At 38.7% G+C, this 17,409-nt stretch overlaps 1 protein-coding gene across 1 annotated transcript in view; it reads right to left on the reverse strand.

Annotated features, from left to right (window-relative positions):
• Positions 1-595: 595 nt before the first annotated feature.
• The window catches only part of HSPA14 (heat shock protein family A (Hsp70) member 14), a 32,016-nt gene continuing 15,202 nt past the window's right edge, over positions 596-17,409 (reverse strand). Inside the window, exons 9-14 of the mRNA XM_025396754.1 lie at positions 16,600-16,755; positions 14,935-15,037; positions 5,031-5,243; positions 4,409-4,582; positions 1,689-1,759; positions 596-809 (exon numbers count right to left, since the gene is read on the reverse strand). Of these exons, the coding sequence (XP_025252539.1) occupies positions 731-809; positions 1,689-1,759; positions 4,409-4,582; positions 5,031-5,243; positions 14,935-15,037; positions 16,600-16,755 (796 nt within the window). The 3' untranslated portion in view covers positions 596-730. The remainder of the gene's footprint in view (positions 810-1,688; positions 1,760-4,408; positions 4,583-5,030; positions 5,244-14,934; positions 15,038-16,599; positions 16,756-17,409) is intronic.

The raw sequence follows: 17,409 nt of genomic DNA on the forward strand, positions 1-17,409 counted from the left end.
GCCCCTCTCCTAGTTGTTGAGTTTATCAGTTTACTTAAAAAAATGGCTGTGGCTTATGCCTGTAATCCCAGCACTTTGGGGGGCTAAGGCGGGAGGATCACTTGAGACCAGCAGTTTGAGACCATCCTGGGCAACATAGCAAGACCCATCTCTCCAAAAAAACAAAACAGAACAAAAAAAAATTTGCCAGGTGTGATGGTGCACATCTGTAGTCCCGGCTACATGGGAGGCTAAGGCAAGAAGACTGCTTGAGCCCAGCAGTTCGAGGCTGCTGTGAGATATGATCCCACAACTGCACTTGAGCCTGGGTGACAGCGCAAAATCCTGTCTCTAAAAACAAAAACAAACAAAAAAAGGCATCTTACTTTGTATATGGTCCTGCAAGTTTTTTCAATTAATGTCAATGACTTTTAATTGTTCTCTTGGTTATCTAACAAGAACCAATAGAAGATCTTTTAAAATTAAATGTCATAGAAAATTCTTTCAACCAACTCAGTTTAATTCTAAGCAGCTTCATGATAAAAAAAAAAACTTCCGTATATTTCCCAGTAATAAGAGGTTATTGTACATCAAAAACAAAGAAGGGTTGCAACACTTACTGATATATTGTAGTTTAATAAAACATAGTTTATACAGTTCATTGAAAAAGTATTTTAATACAAACGCCACTTATATGCAAAACCAAATGTTGATATTCTTGTTTATAAAAATTCTTGATTTCTCTAGAACACTAAGATGCTACCTCAATAGAGATTGCTTCACATTTTCCAGTTTCTTGATCTGTGCATGTCACATGTAAAGATCCATCCCTAAACAGACATAAAAATAAAGAACATTTCATAAGCTCATGTTATAAAAACAAAGTCTGTAACAAGTTACTTGAGGGCTTTCAGTAAACAAGGGTTAATTTTAATTTTCAAAAGAAGGGTATTAATGTAAAGAATACACACAATCTCAGTGTCTGTAAATTTAGTAAGTATCATATGTTATATTTAGCTAGTTATTCTTAGGAACTTCCTTCCAGACCACTAAGATCATGGTTATATTTCTTGAAAACCCATGATGACAAACACCTTAGGTTTAAGACTTTATATAAGCTCCAGATGCAGCATGCTATTTTCAAGACTAGGTCAAGGCAAACTCACCCTGATGAATTCTATATTCTTGCTATGTATCGTTTATGGAGTAAGTTGTCTTTTAAGTTTAATTTGGAAAGGATTTACTTGTAATACATAGTAGTATGGATAGCTTGTGGTTAGGAAAATGGCAATAGCTGAATTTAATTAGTAAATTATTTTTCTTAGAAAAATTTTGCATTTAAATTTTCTAAATTTCTTAGAAAATTTAGCAATAAAGAAACAAACTTACCCTTTCACAGGGCAAATAGTAACAGTTATATAAACTTTAGAAAATTATACTAGAAATTGGTAAATTACATCTCAACTGAGCACACATCAGTTTCTTAGGTTGATGATAGCCAAAATAAAGAATTCCTAAAATATTCAAGATGGAAATGACTTTTCTTTGTAAAATATAGTAATTTTGGGGGCAAAAAATGTAATTCACTGATAAAAACCTCTGTAGGTTTTTAATGTTTTTTCTAGAATGACAGTGAAAAAATCAATAAAATCAAAAAATAGTCAAGTATCAAATTAAATTTTCTTAACAACAGAAGTTTAATTTTTTACCTTTTCATAGTAAGAACAGCTAATATATCACGTAATCCATTTTCTTTTTTATCTAAATCCTGGAGTACAACCTGTTTATGCAAAAACAATATGAAGAGAATTCAGCATTTTGACATAAATGAACTGATGTATCAATTATTGCAATGGACCAAAGCTTATTTACCACTGAAACAAACCTTTTTAAAATAGGGCAGTTTTCAATTCTCCTACCACTGCATCAGAATTCAGAGAATAGGAGTGAAGCTTTGTTAAGCTGAAATGTCTCCCCCAGAAGGAGGGCCCATAAGATAATTAATGCATTTGTCCCTTCTAAATGTCATGTCCTAGATTAAAATGATTTTTTCTAAGATGTACTATTAGTCTCAGAAAATAAAGGCTACTTTTCTTTTTTGGTAAGTAAGCCATTCCCAGTAACATGCAAATTATAATTTGGCAACCTTTCTATATATACTTTAAAAAAAAAAATCAAGCATTTTAAATACACTTGGAAAACCACCTACTTAAAAACATGGCAAACTCTTTTGTACAACTAAGATTATATCTGTAAGAGATGGTAATGAATTTACTATAAAATTCCTCAGTTTCCTAAAGAATAGTATATCAAGAAACCAGATATGGAATTCTGCAGTGACTTTAGGCTTAGTCAAGCTCAAGTTTAATAACCTAAGTTATACTAAGTACCTTGTTTTACTCATTTGTAAAATAAGGTTAGAACAGATGGGAACTCTGAAAGATTCTCTTCCAAATTCAGTGTTACGTGGCTAACTCTCCTCCTGGCATCTTTAAGTTAGGATATAGTAGCAGCAGCTGTGGAGTCTCAGAGAGGATGTGAAGAAAAAGGTAATGGAAGTGTGAGAGAAGAGCAAAGGAAATACTAGGACTGCCATCTGAGTTCAAAAACCTGGTGCATGGGAAGGTTCTTAGACACACACAAACCAATTCATGTGGAAGTGCTTTTCAAACTTTACCAATAGATTCCAAGTTGGTAAGTCTGAGGTGCAGCCCAGGCATGTTATGCATGTGTGTGTTTTCATTACTCTTTTGTTGGAATTAGAAAAAAAATATGTGGCCAGGCATAGTGGCTCATGCCTGTAATCCCAGCAGTTTGGGAGGCTAAGGCAGGCAGATCACCTTAGGTCAGGAGTTCGAAACCAGCCTGGTCAACATAGTGAAACTGTCTCTACTAAAAACACAAATATTAGCCAGGCGTGGTGGTGCATGCCTGTAGTCCCAGCTACTCAGAAGGCTGACTGAGGCAGGAGAATCAGTTGAACCCATGGGGTGGAGGTTGCAGTGAGCTGAAATCATGTCACTGCACTCTGGCCTGGGTGACAGAGCAAGCTGCCGTCTCAAAAAAAAAAAAAAATTAAATATGTGAACTAAAGATATGTATCTCTTTACACACACACACACACACGATACCTCATCACTAATAAACACCCTGTCTTCTCAAAAAAGCTAGGCATTCTGGACTTCTCTGAATGTGCATATATTTTTTAAAAAACAATACTGCTTTGGGAGGCCGAGGCAGGCGAATCACGAGGTCAGGAGATTGAGACCATCCTGGCTAACACGGTAAAACCCCATCTCTACTAAGAATACAAAAAATTAGCCAGGCGTGGTGGTGGGTGCCTGTAGTCCCGGCGACTCGGGAGGCTGAGGCAGGAGAATGGTGTGAACCTGGGAGGTGGAGCTTGCAATAAGAATGAGCCGAGATGGTGCCACTGCACTCCAGCCTGGGCAACAGAGCGAGATTCTGTCTCAAAAAAAAAAAAAAGTACATTCTTTTTTGTTACCTATATTTAATTTGTACTATAAAAGTAATTCATGCTCATGTGCTGTGCTGTTTGTAAAAAATTCAGTATAAAGTGTCAGAAGTCAAAAAAACCCTCTTGGTACCTTCAAACTTATTTACCTACTGTGAAGTTTCTGGAATATGGTTTAAGTACCTATATATATTTTCTGTATAAATGCATGGATATCTGAAAATGCACCCCTACTCAAACACCACCTCCTCACACACACTCATGCTCCCAGACTTTTTATTTAGATACAAATGGCATTGTAATACGAATACTGTGCTGCAGTCTGTGTGTGTGTGTGTGTGTGTGTGTGTGTGTGTGTGTTTTAATGCAACTGCATTTCTCAGACATGTTTCTAAGTAAATAACATGGCTCTACCTCACTCTTCGTAAAGCATACAGAGGGTCATATAGTATGAGATAGGCACATGGTATTTTAAAAAAGCAAACCTATCTTGTCTCAGAGGCAGCATGGCACAATGGGAAGAGCATGTCATGGGCTCAGAAATGAAACCAACTTGAGGAGAAACCCTAGCTTGACCAAGAAAATAAAGGTTATTTGCTATCACAGGCCAACTTCTTAATCATCTATAAAATGCATACAATAATGTGCATTTAGCATGAACCAAAAAATAAAATTCTCCCCTTCCACTTACCTAACTACCAAGGGAGGCCAAGAGCACAACAAAGAAGCAGTCTAAATACCCAGAACTCTTTCAAATTAAAATTGCCTATTCCTTCCCTCTTTCAAAAATGAGTATACACAAGTTCATTTTCAGAAATGAGCCTTCATAAAATCCTTCATAAAAATGTATTTGGTGTCCTTTATATATATACATTTTGTATTAAGATACTGAACTGAAATCTAATCCAGAAAGCAAAGTTGAACAGTTTAATGTGTCTAACTTTATGTATTTACCTGTGCAAACTTGGTTTCCTCTTTGGCAGAGTTCTTCCCGTCAGACTCATAGAGTTCAAGGCACACTGAAGATATGCTTCCAGGAGCTTGCAATGTGTGTTGTCTTCGAGCTGGCAAAGGAGTCCCTGATGGAAACAGCACTGTGAATCTACTGGCTCCTGATTCGTCCACACCCTAGTTAGCAGGAAACAAGGTGCATACTCTTTGGTATTTATCTTAACAATTGAAAAAAAATCTTCCCATTATAAATGAGATATATATTCCTTATTGATAATCAGGACACTAGGCAAAGAGAAGAAAATAGAAATAATCCTAAATCCCACTCCACTGTATTTAAAAATATATTGAAACATACCTCTGTCTATATTAACTTATGATTTATATTATACCTAACTTTTATTTTTCTAAAAAACTAACAGGTTAGAGAAATATTAACTAAAAGAATATAAGACATTCCTTAAAAGTAGGATTATAAACCTAAATTTAAAACCTCTGCCAGTATACAGGGTTTTATTGTAACATCATGCTATGTATAAAAACTTACGGCAATTAATTTACTATTTTTAAGGAAAGTATAGAAAAGCTAAACATACTTCAACTAGTATAGAAAAGCTAAACATACCTTAACTAAAATATCTCTGGCTGAACACTCTATCATAAGAGAGTCTTCCACCAACAGGTTTTCTTTCCCAATAAGAATTCCTGCTTCTATAGCTGCACCAATAGGGATCACTTCATCAGGAGGGATAGAATTGAGAAGCTCAACAGCTGGGAAAAGATCTTTAATCAGTTGCTGTAGCTTTGGGATTCGAGAAGACCCTCCGCAAAGGACAACCTAGAGAATAAAAATAATTTTCAGTTGTTTACTTTTAGAAGAATGCAGTGTCTCAAAATTAAGTGTAATAGACTGAGTCATCTTCATTGTGTGTAAAGATAAAATGCAAAAAAAGTCTATATATTAACATGTTATATTTAACCTATAAATACATAAACATATATATTTAACGTATTATAGATATTTAACATATTCTTTACTCACAACAAAATTTAAAATGAGGAAATCTCACCATTACAAAATACAGTAGAGCTACATATGTGGTTCATAATACTGTGCAAAAGAGGCTTAACCACAAAGTCACTTGAATAGAAAATATGTCAATATTTTGTACTAAGGTTTTTTTTTTTTAAAGTTTGAATCTTAAAGAATTTTTGTGACAAATATTGCTATTCTCTCTTAGTGAAAACTGTGCCATAAACTTCTTTGCCTTTACCATAGAAGAATGTTAAGTTTCTTGAGGAAAAAGAGCTGTTTTATACAACTGCATTTTAAATGGCTGATACCATTGATTAAATCTTTTGCCTGAAGAACTTCATATAAAATTGCTTCTTTAAATTGTAAATCCCTTAAGTTGCTCATTGATTCATCCACTGAACACTTATGATTCCATGGGCATTCAGAGTATTGGATTAATATATAACCTAAGAAGGGAAATCAACAGCCACTTCCTATTTCACAGTCTTTATGGATGATCTCACTGCTCACTGAGGCAGAGGACCAACTGATGAAAGCTAGGCCTCTTTCACATTCAGTATGAAGTAATGAGGGATACCCTATGCATCTCCAGGTGTGAGCATGAGGAACATTAGCTGAAGGAATTTTCTTTTTTTTAAAGTAGGTTTTCCTTGGCAAAGATCTTGAAAAGATCAGTTTGGAGTAAGTAAAAAGAGCAATCTTCTCTAAATTTTATGATCCCAGGTAAATACCAGGAGAACAAAAATGCAGAATATGCCTTTTCAAATATCTCATATTCAACATCAAAAAAGCTTTATTAATAAATAGTAAGTGGTGCTATGCAAAAACACAAAGAAAACAAACAAAACAACCAACCTTGGAAAATATTGACTTTTTATTTATTTATTTTTTTTGGAGACAGAGTCTTGCCTTGTCACCCGGGCTGGAGTTGCAGTGGTACAGTCATAGCTCACTGCAGCCTCACATTCCTGGGCTCCAGCGATGCTCCAGTGATCCTCCTGCTTCAGTCTCCCGAGCAGCTGGGACTATAGGGATGTGCCACCACACCCAGCCAACTTTTTTTGGGAAATCCAAGATACAGGTACCAGCAATGTAGACCATTCTGAGGTCTCTTTTCGTGGCTTGTAGGTGGCCACCATCCCACCGTGTCCTCACACAACCTCTTTTTTGGTACATTTTGGTGGGAGGGGGAGGGGGAGGGAGGGCGGTCAGAGCCAGCTTTCTTCTCATGACAACAATAATTCTATCGGATCAGGGCCCACCCCTGTAACTCCAATTAACCTTCATTACTTCCTGAGATGTCTCATTTCTAAGGCCTTCTAAGTAAGTTCAAGCACCTGAGTCAAAATAGATTAAACTCCCTATTTCTTTGAATGCATCTCAGGAGTTGTTAAAGAGGGTAAGAGTGAGAGAGGCAGAAAGGCAAAAAAGAAGAGGAGCGGGGAGAAGCAGCAGACACAGCTGCTTCTGCTTATAATGTCACAACCTTAGAAGAGGTTATTAAGAGCAAGTCATGCTCTGTGGACACAAGAAGGGAGGTGGAAAGAAGAAACATCAGAAAAGGACTAAGCCTGGGTTAGGGGACAGGATTGTTATACTCAGTTTATGATAGACACCTTGTTCAGATGATGCCTGAGAATCATATGCCTCTGATTCCCCATAGAGACGACTTGGGACCTACTGATAATCAGTGGTCCTGAAGAGGCCACTGACAGCTTCTCACCCAGAGATGAGAGGATGAGATGGAGCCAAGCAGCTAAGGCACTCCTTTAAACCAGTGCCACTAAAAACTAGGACTGCTTCCCTTTTCAGTGTTTATGTTAAAAGGGGTCAGTTCGTTCAGACGATATAGGTCAGGTAGAGAAGCCTGAAATGGTCCATCTAACCTTTCATGCTCAGTTAGCATAAATAATATAAAAATTATAAATTATTGCAGAAAAATAAAAAAAAGAATACCTCCTCATAACCAAGTAAGGTATATCCCAAGTATACAATGATAGTTCCATATTAGGAAATTATTTATTCATTATATAGCTTTAAGATAAATATTTAAAAAACCCATAAGATCATCTCACTGGTGTCCAAAAACACACATGTAAAAATACAACACCCACTTCATATTAAAATTCCTTTAAAAATAGAAAAGGTCAAGCGCAGTGGTTCATACCTGTAATCCCAGCACTTTGGGAGGCTGAGGTGGGCGGATCTCTTGAGCCTAGGAGTTTAAGACTAGCCTGGGCAACATGGTGAAACTCCACAAAATCTCCACAAAAAATACAAAAATTACCCAAGTGGGTGTGGTGGCATGCGCCTGTGGTCCCAGCTACTTGGGAGGCTGAGGTGGGAGGATCACCTGAGCCTGGGAGTTCGAGGCTGCAGTGAGCCGTGATTGTGCCACTACACTCCAGCCTGGATGACAGATGACAGAGTGAGAACCTCTCAAGAAAGAAAGAAAGAAAGGAAAGAAGGCCGGGCACGGTGGCTGACGCCTGTAACCAGTACTTTGGGAGGCCGAGGTGGGAGGATCACGAGGTCAGGAGATCGAGACCATCCTGGCTAACACAGTGAAACCTCGTCTCTACTAAAAATACAAAAAAATTAGCCAGGAGTGGTGATGGGCGTCTGTAGTCCCAGCTACTCGGGAGTCTGAGGCAGGAGAATGGTGTGAACCCGGGAGGTGGAGCTTGCAGTGAGCCAAGATGGCGCCACTGCACTCCAGCCTGGGCGACAGAGCAAGACTCTGTCTCAAAAAAAAAAAGAGAGCTTTCTCAATATGATAAAATATATTTATTGGGGCCACATCCGGTGGCTCATGCCTGTAATCCCAGCACTTTGGGAGGCCAAGGCAGGCAGATCACGAGGTCAGGAGATGGAAACCACCCTGGCTAACACGGTGAAACCCCGTCTCTACTAAAAATACAAAAAAGTTGGCTGGGCGTGGTGGTGGGTGCCTGTAGTCCCAGCTGCTGCAGAGGCTGAGGCAGAAGAATGGCATGAACCCAGGAAGTGGAGCTTGCAGTGAGCCGAGATCACCCCCCTGCACTCGAACCTGGGTGACAGAGCAAGACTCTGTCTCAAAAAAGAAAAAAAAAAAATCTAGTTCTTTTTCTTTTCTCTGTCGCCAGGCTGGAGTGCAGTGGTGGAACCTCTGCTCACTGCAACTTCCGCCTCCCGGGTTCAAGCGATTCTCCTGGCTCAGCCTCCCAAGTAGTTGAGACTACAGGCATGCACCACCACGCCCAGCTAATTTGTGTATTTTTAGTAGAGATGGGGTTTCACCATGTTGGCCAGGATGGTCTCGATCTCTTGACCTCGTGATCCACCCGCCTTGGCCTCCCAATGCGCTGGGGTTACAGGCGTGATCCACGGACCCCAGCCGATAAAATCTATTTCAAACCAATTACCAGTAATCAATGTTTGTTGGTAACAGTCTAATAGTATTCCCCTAGTAAAATCAACAAAAGAAGGAAGTCCAGCATTCACAAAAATATTTACGTTCTGGCCAGGCAGAGTGGCTCATGCCTGTAATCCTAGCACTCCGGGAGGCTGAGATGGGTGGACTGCTTGAGCCCAGGAGTTCGAGACCAACCTGGACAACATACAGAGACCCTGTCTCTAAAAAAATATATCAAATAGGCACACATCTGTAGTCCCGGCTACTCAGGAGGCTGAGGCGGGAGGGTGGCTTGAGCCTGGGAGATGGGGGTTGCAGTGATGTGACACTGAGCCACAGCATTCCAGCCTGGGCTTCTGTTTGTTTTATATTTGATTGCTATAATCAGAACTTACTTTTTTTTTTGGACAGAATCTCAAACAAAAGGGACACATATTAGAGAAATGTCTTCCCACTTACAGATATATCTTCTCCCAGCACCGCCAGCCACCCCATTTTCCTGTTGCTCTTGTAACACAACTTGAGAGTTGTCTACACTTGTTTCCAACACCTCACCATCCATTCAATATTAAACCCGCTCCAGTAAGGCATTTCTCTCCACAGCTCCCCTACAATTGCTCCGACCAGCCATTCAACATTGCCAAGTCCAAGGGTCAATCCTCAAGAAGGTTAAGCCTCAACCTGCTAGACCTCCAGCATCACAGGGCAGTTGCTCTCTCCCTTCCTTAAGGACATGTTTTGCCTGTCTTCCTGGTTCTCTTCCTTCTCACTGGCTGGTCCGGAATCCCCTATGCCAGATGCCCTTCTGGCTTGCAATTGTCCCAAGATCCCGTCCTGGGATCTCTTCTCTATTGTGGCTGTGCTTCCCCGTGGGTACACTTGTCCAGTTTCACAGCTTTAAAGAGCACATGTGTGAACAAATGTGTCTCTAGCCCAGACCCCTCTCCCCAAATCCAGACCCCTACGTCGATCTACAGTGAACTCTTCACACTGAGGCCTCAATGCTTCTGCTGGGAATATGGCCCTAGCTTCCTTGCCAAGTTCACCTCTGTCCACCGTCTCCCTGGCTCACTCAATTTGGCCCGTGTTACCCTCCCTGCTGCTCCTCAGGCATCACTCACACTTATACCTGCTGTTCCTCTGCCTGGGACACTGGTAGATATTCACATTGTTCTATGACTTCACTTCATTCAGGACTCTGATCAAAAGCCACCTCCTCAGAGGGGGCTCTGACCTGAAAAATCACCCTCTGTCACTAGCTAGGCCCTTATCCTGCTTAATTTTCTTCATAATATTTATCACAATTGGGCATTACTTTATCTGATTCATATTACCTGTATGTCCTCACTATATTGTTCATTCTATGAAGGCAAAGACTTTGCCATAGTTACTACTGTATCCCAGGTGTCTAGAATCTGCCTAGCGTAGAATAGGTGTGCTCAATAATTATTTGTGGGTTAATCAGTAAAATAAGTTTGAATGTATGCCTAGGAAATTCAGAAGAATCCATTAAAAAATCAATAATTAAAAGAGTTTACAAAGTGACAAAATGTAAGATAAATAAGCAAAATCACCAGGTACCTTGTTTATCAGCAAAAACAAATTAGAAAACTAAAGTATTAAAAAATGTCATTCACAAGAGCAATAATCCCATAACACTCAGCAATAATTTAATAGTAAATATTAAGAAAACAAGGAAGTATAAAAGAAGATTTAAATAGACACCAACTTTGTGACTAGGAAACTAACTACTTTAAGTTATTACATCATCCCAAGTTATTTTATAAACAATGCAACTATGTCAAAATAACAATGAGACTTTATGTAAGTTGAAAAAAATAATTCCGAAGCTCTCTGAGAAAAGAACTGTAAATAAAGAGAACTTTAAAATTACAATGTTAACAATTAAGGTTTACATCTACTCAGAAAGTAAATTGCTTTTTGGTGAGCAATTTGATAACAAATACTAAAAGTCTTAAAATCTAGGATTTACTCCTGAATTTTATCCTAAAGAAATTGAGGACATCCACTGAGTTACAAAGACTGTTGTATAACATACACATCCAACATACAGAATGGGTGTTATGAAGGATGGTACATCAATGCAATGAAATACTATGAAGCTATTAAAATTGCAGCTATAGAACCCAGGAGCTTGGTTAAAACACAGGGATTAACCACATTCATTTATCTAAGCTCCCTTTCACAAAAGCCCACTACGCTGACAACAAAGGGATTTAAGAAGGTATAAAGACAGAAAGGCAAAATAAATGGAAGAGAAATCTTGAGTTTGAGATTTCAACAAATTTTGGAAGCTAGCAAGAGGAAACTCAGATGAAGTATGAGATAACTGAAAAGAGGCAGGGTAGTATGACGCATAGGATTCCAGGTACCAAACACCACAGAAAGCGAGGGTGAAGCACAGAAGTGAAAACACAAGGGCTGGAAAACACACATGTGGAGTGGCTGCACCCGCCTCCACCGCCAGCTGCTCCCCTCACCTAAATAGGTGGCCACCTGCACCTTCTCCCACATCAGGGAGGGAGGTCGTCAACACACAGTGATAGAACTTAGATACAAAGATACAGCACAAACCGGGGTGGGGCATGGTGCTGAAAACAAGAGGGAAGAAGGGAAAAGTCTGCACATTCAAGAGTAGGAACCTTGAAGCTCTCTGCTCTCAGACCAGAAACCTGTCCCCCTCAAGCAAAAGATAAGAGAATTTCTTACAAAAAAAGCCAAACTCTCCTCATACTAGACCCCCAGGTACTAAAATGAGAAGGCAATGGTCACAAGCATGAAGAGCACGGGTGATGGAGACAGGCAGCCTGAGTTCCGGTCCTTGCCTCACCATGTAAGTGCCAGCCTCATAACTGCGGGGCATATTACTTCACCTCTCTGGAAACCTCTTAGTTTCCTCATCTGAAAATGGAGATAAAAGCGCCTACCTCCGGGAGCTTGTGTGAGGATTAAATGTTTTAATACATGTAAATCCCTATCATTCACTCCCCATTCCCCGTAAGAGGATTACCCATCCGACTCACTCCCACAACTTGGCACTGTCATACCCACTGTGACACTGAATGTGTACGCACTGACATGCACCTATCTAATCTGAGGCCCAGGCAGCTGCTCCTGTGGTCTGGGTCCTAGAATAGGAAGTGGAAAAGAGCCCCAGCAGTAGACCTGCAGCCCCCTGCAGCTGCCCACCTGTAACCTAAGTGTTGCAGAAAACCGCTGAGCGTTGAGGGTTGTTTTCTCACTGTACCAAGGTCAACACACTAACAAGACAATTTCATATTATTAAGTTCTCAAAAGCCTGTGTCTTAGAAACATCTGGAGAGGGAATCTCTAACAACATTTTCAAACCTAAAACTATTCCGCCACAACTCAAGCGACTGAGAATTGGACTATGAGGTGATAATGAAATGATGGGGCTTCGTGACCAATTAAGTAAGAAAGGGAACTGATGCTTATTTGTCATGATATGCAACAGGCTGTGCCACAGACACTTCATTTAACCCTTGTAGCAACCCTATAGAGTAAGTTATACTTACAATACTTACTTGTAAGGTAAATATTATCACTCTCATAAGAAGAGAAAGTAAGGCTCAGGAAATGAAGAATTTTGCCCAGTCTAGAACTATTAGAACCATGAGGCTTCATGTTTAGGTGAATCTGTCTCCAAGCCCTGCCCCTTCCACCACTGTTTTACTAACAGCATATGACTTGCCTCCCAGCCTTCAAACACCTGGCAAAATGCCTGCCACATTGTGTCAAAATATATATATATATACACACACACACATACACACACACACACATATATATACTTATTGAACTACACTACAAAAAATATTTGTCACAACATAGCAGACATCAAAAAAACTAAAAACATAAAACTGTCAAACTATAGACAAGTTAAAAGAAAAGTATATTTCATATTTGCCATACATCCAAGCAAAGCAGCTGCAGGAAACAGAGTCAAAGATCAAGAGTAAGTCAAACACAGTCCTCCCTAGCAGGACCAAAACTAAACAGCAAAGTAAATGCCTCAAAGAAAGATTGCTGTACATGATAGCTAATATTCCAATTATGTAAAGTATTTGCACAAGTTTAAAAAAAAAGATTTAAATGATCAAATAGGCAAATAATATGAGATAAAAATTTACACCAGGGAGACACAAAAGTAAATAAACATTTAAGAAAAATCCTCTGACCGGGCGCGGTGGCTCACACCTGTAATCCCAGCACTTTGGGAGGCCAAGGCGGGTGGATCACGAGGTGAGGAGATCGAGACCATCCTGGCTAACACGGTGAAACCCCGTCTCTACTAAAAATACAAAAAATTAGCCGGGCATGGTGGCTGGCGCCTGCAATCCCAGCTACTCGGGAGGCTGAGGCAGGAGAATAGCATGAACCCAGGAGGTGGAGCTTGCAGTAAGCAGATATCACACCACTGCACTCCAGCCTGGGCGACAGAGTGAGACTCCGTTTCAAAAAAAAAAAAAAAAAAAGAAAAAGTAAAAAGAAAATACTCTAGTAGCCAATGAAATATAAAGTGAAAAGATCTTTTTTCAACAGTCAATTGGAAATTTATCTTTAAATGCTATAACTCAGTGTCGACAAGGCTATAGTAAAATGTATACTGTTATATATTGCTGATGGGAATATTAGTGAATTCAATTCTTTTGGAAAGTAACTTGAGGTAAAAAGTCTTAAGCTATTTTTATTCTTGACCTAGTATTTTACTTTGGGAATCTACTCTAAGGAATAATCCTAAATATGATAAATGCCTCTGTATAAAGACAGGCATCATTCTCTTACAGGGGAGGAAAAAACCCAAACCCAGGTGTCTACAACAGGACCACAGTGAAAAATTTACAGTGCGTTTCCTTTTTTCGGACATTAGCAATCTATTCCAAATTGTGTTTATAAAGACTATAGTAATATGGGGGGGGGGATTGGTTATATTATATAAATTAGGCAAAATTCAAAACTGTACATACAGAATTAGAACTGTTATTTAAAAAATTCACAAAACTATAGCTAGCAAACACACCTATGCATAGAAGTTACACGAGTTAGAAATACAGCTGCCTTTTGGTATTTTCTGAATTTTCTTACATGAATACTTCTTTAATAATGAAAATTTTAAAAATCATATACATTTTATTTTTATTTTATTTTTGAGATGGGCTCTTGCCCCAAGGCTGGGGTGCAGTGGTAGGAATCACGGCTCACTGCAGCCTTGACCCCCTGAGCCCAAGTGATCTTCTCACCTCAGCCTCCCAAGAAGCTGAGACCACAGACGCCCACCACCATGCCCAGCTAATTTTTTTTTTTTTGTAGAGACAGGGTCTCACTATGAAACAGCCAAGGCTAGTCTTGAACTCTTGGGCTTAAGCAATTCTCCCTCCTTGGCCTCCCAAAGTGTTGGCATTACAGGCTTGAGCCACTGCACCTAGCTCATTTTAAATGGATAAACAGAGTATGTTCAATGAAGAGAAATAATTTTGGGAAAAAAAGAAAATACTAAACATTTGAATTTTTTAGAAAGTCTAAAAATATGTTCCTAAGCAAGGAGCGGGAAGCAGCCTGGTATACTAGTTATGAGTAGACACAGGAACGATACTGGGTTACATCTTGGCTCTACTACTTACCATGTGATCTTCAGGAAGCCACTTAATCTCTGTACCTTGGTGCCTTCACTTACAAAACTAGGATAAATAATAGTGCTTACCTTGGGGATAAATGATAATGCCTACCTCAGAGTTATTGTGAGTATTCAACAAGTTAATATGTGTAGAACTCTTGGAAACAGTGCCTGGCACATAGTAAGTATTCAAATATCTCTCTATCTATGCTTACATATAAAAAATGCACCGGAAAGGAATTATTCTGTTTTGCTAGGAAACTGAATATACAAAAATGAGTTCACCAGAGCCATTAATCAAAATTTCATCAATTTTTCCTTATTCATTAACACAATCTAATACTTAAATGCATAAACATATTCTTTCAGTACCAAGAGCTATTTCCTAAATTCCAAGTCTTAAACTATACCTAAAATAACTAAGAAAAATGTAAAAGCATTACCTTGTTGATATCATCTGCTGTAAATCCACTTTGATCTAAGAGTCCTCTGATTGCTTCTATACACTTATTAAAAAGTGGAGAACAAAGAAGTTCAAATCTTGCTCTGTACACACATACACACACACACAGAGAAACACACAGACACAGAAACAAGAGAAAGACAAAACAGGGCTCAGTACAATCAAACAAATATCACTTTTCCTTTTCTTGTGAAGAGTAATGCCAAAACTTAGTATGATAGTTCTCTGAATGACAGGTTTACCATCAGAATAAGGTATTAGGTAAGAGTGGTGCAATATCATGGAGAGAGGAGGGTCTAGGTCATTCACCTACATATGTATGAAGATAAAATCAAATTCAAGTGAAAGCCCATCTTGTTTATGGTCTACTTATAAGCTTCCAAAAAATAAAAAATCTAAAAACACATACCCAGCATATAGCATTCCCAACAATAAACCTATTGAACCTAATCAAACCATCATTTGAAAGTTTGTCATTTTTATATGTTAAAACTTTAAAAATTATTTCTAATGATTTTCCTTGACAGTTTGAGACCATGTTGTACATAAGTTTAGTCCCTCTGTACTCCCTGAGAAACCTGAATGCTGGCAGGAAACAAAGTTTTAAGAAAAATTTGTAGTCATGAAAAATGTACTCCCTAATCTTCATACAGAACTTCTTAAATGCAGATGAATGGCTTAAAAATTAATGTTATCTATTAATATCTATAATCCTTATAGATAGTAAAGCATACTTTTATGGTTGAAATCTTTGTGACAAAGGAAAAATTTCCCTAATGAAAAATTATAAATTTCATTTCCTTCCTAATTACTGATTAACAAAGCAAACATATACCGAGGACATGGACAAACTTAATCCTAAGGAATTCTGGAACTAGGAAAATACACATACTCTATCCAAACAGAGATTCTAATTCAATGCAATGCCTTTTCTATCTTTTGAGTTGTAGCCTGAACTCTTTCTTCAAAGATCTGGAGCATAGCTGTCCAACAGACCTTTCTGCCAATCACTAGCCACATGACTACTGAACATTTGAACTGCAGCGAGTGCTACTGAGGAACTGCATTTTTAATGTTATCCTAATTAAGTTAAATTTAAGCAGCCACAGGTGGCTAGTGGCTCTCTTATTGGGCAGTGCAGATCTAGAGTCTTCATGAAGGCCTGGGGAAAATGAAGAAGCTAAACTAAACAGATGAAAAGAGAATTTAACCAAATACAGTCACTAGAATCCAAAAAAAAAATAAGATCCTACAGACGTGGAAATTTTCACTATGCTTCCAAGTCACCTATTATGTTGTTGAGGGGTCTGAATAGGCTGTATCATTATTATTAGCAAATATGCAACACAAAGACTACAGCACTTCCTCCCTTTGTACTTTATCACTTGTAGGATCTAGGTTGAAGGTTCTAGGATGCCTTCACACACTCCTAATTGTAGCCATAAAATAACAGGGCAAGCAATCACAACTGATGTAATTACTCGGGTAACAGCTACTTAGTCTGACAAAAACTGGACCCCAAAAGTAAAGACATTATAGATGGTTGACAAATTTCAAACAAACAAAAACCCAAAGTAAGAAAATTATACCTAAACAAACATGTTCTTGGAATTTTTTTAAAAAGTTTTTTGAACTTCAGTTTTACCTGGACACATTGCAATCAAAATCTTGACCTTCATATAATGAGTCAAGAAAACAGTTGGCACTTCCCAAGGTTGACAAAGAATGTTTCGCTACTTCAGCACTGTTCATCAATTTCATCATGGCTCGCGCATTTCCTTTCACATCGTGTTTGAAGGATCTAAATTAAAAACATAGCCTTTGAGGTTTAAAATTACTGGGCCATTTACAATATTATAACTAAAATTTGGATAATCCTTATTAAACAATAATAAATTAGTGAATCAGGCCAGGTGCGGTGGCTCACGCCTGTAATCCCAACTTTGGGAGGCTGAGGCGGGTAGATCACCCGAGGTCAGGAGTTCAAGATCAACCAGGGTCAACATGGCGAAACCTCATCTCTACTAAAAATACAAAATTAGCTGGGTGTGCATGCCTGTAATCCCAGCTACTTGGGAGGCTGAGGCAGAAGAATCACTTGAACCTGGGAGGTGGAGATTGTAGTGAGCCAAGATTGCACCACTGCACTCCAACCTGGGTGACAAGAGCGAAACTCTGTCTCTAAATAAATAAATAAATTAATTAAATAATAAATTAGTGAAACAATATTTTATTGCAGATTTCAGTATTTCTCTTCGAATCCCTCTAAACTTTCCTAAAACACTCTGTGCAATTAAAGGGGTCACCTCAAGAAAAATGAAGTACCAATTTCCTTAATACTCTGAATTGCTATATTACATAACCATGAACTGCTGCATTATGTAATTGTAATAATAGGCTGTACTCTGAAGAAAGTAGAGTAGATACTACCCTTTTCCAGGTGAGGCACAGAGGT

This window comes from Theropithecus gelada, chromosome 9, assembly GCF_003255815.1.
Source record: "Theropithecus gelada isolate Dixy chromosome 9, Tgel_1.0, whole genome shotgun sequence".
Lineage (NCBI taxonomy): Eukaryota > Metazoa > Chordata > Mammalia > Primates > Cercopithecidae > Theropithecus > Theropithecus gelada.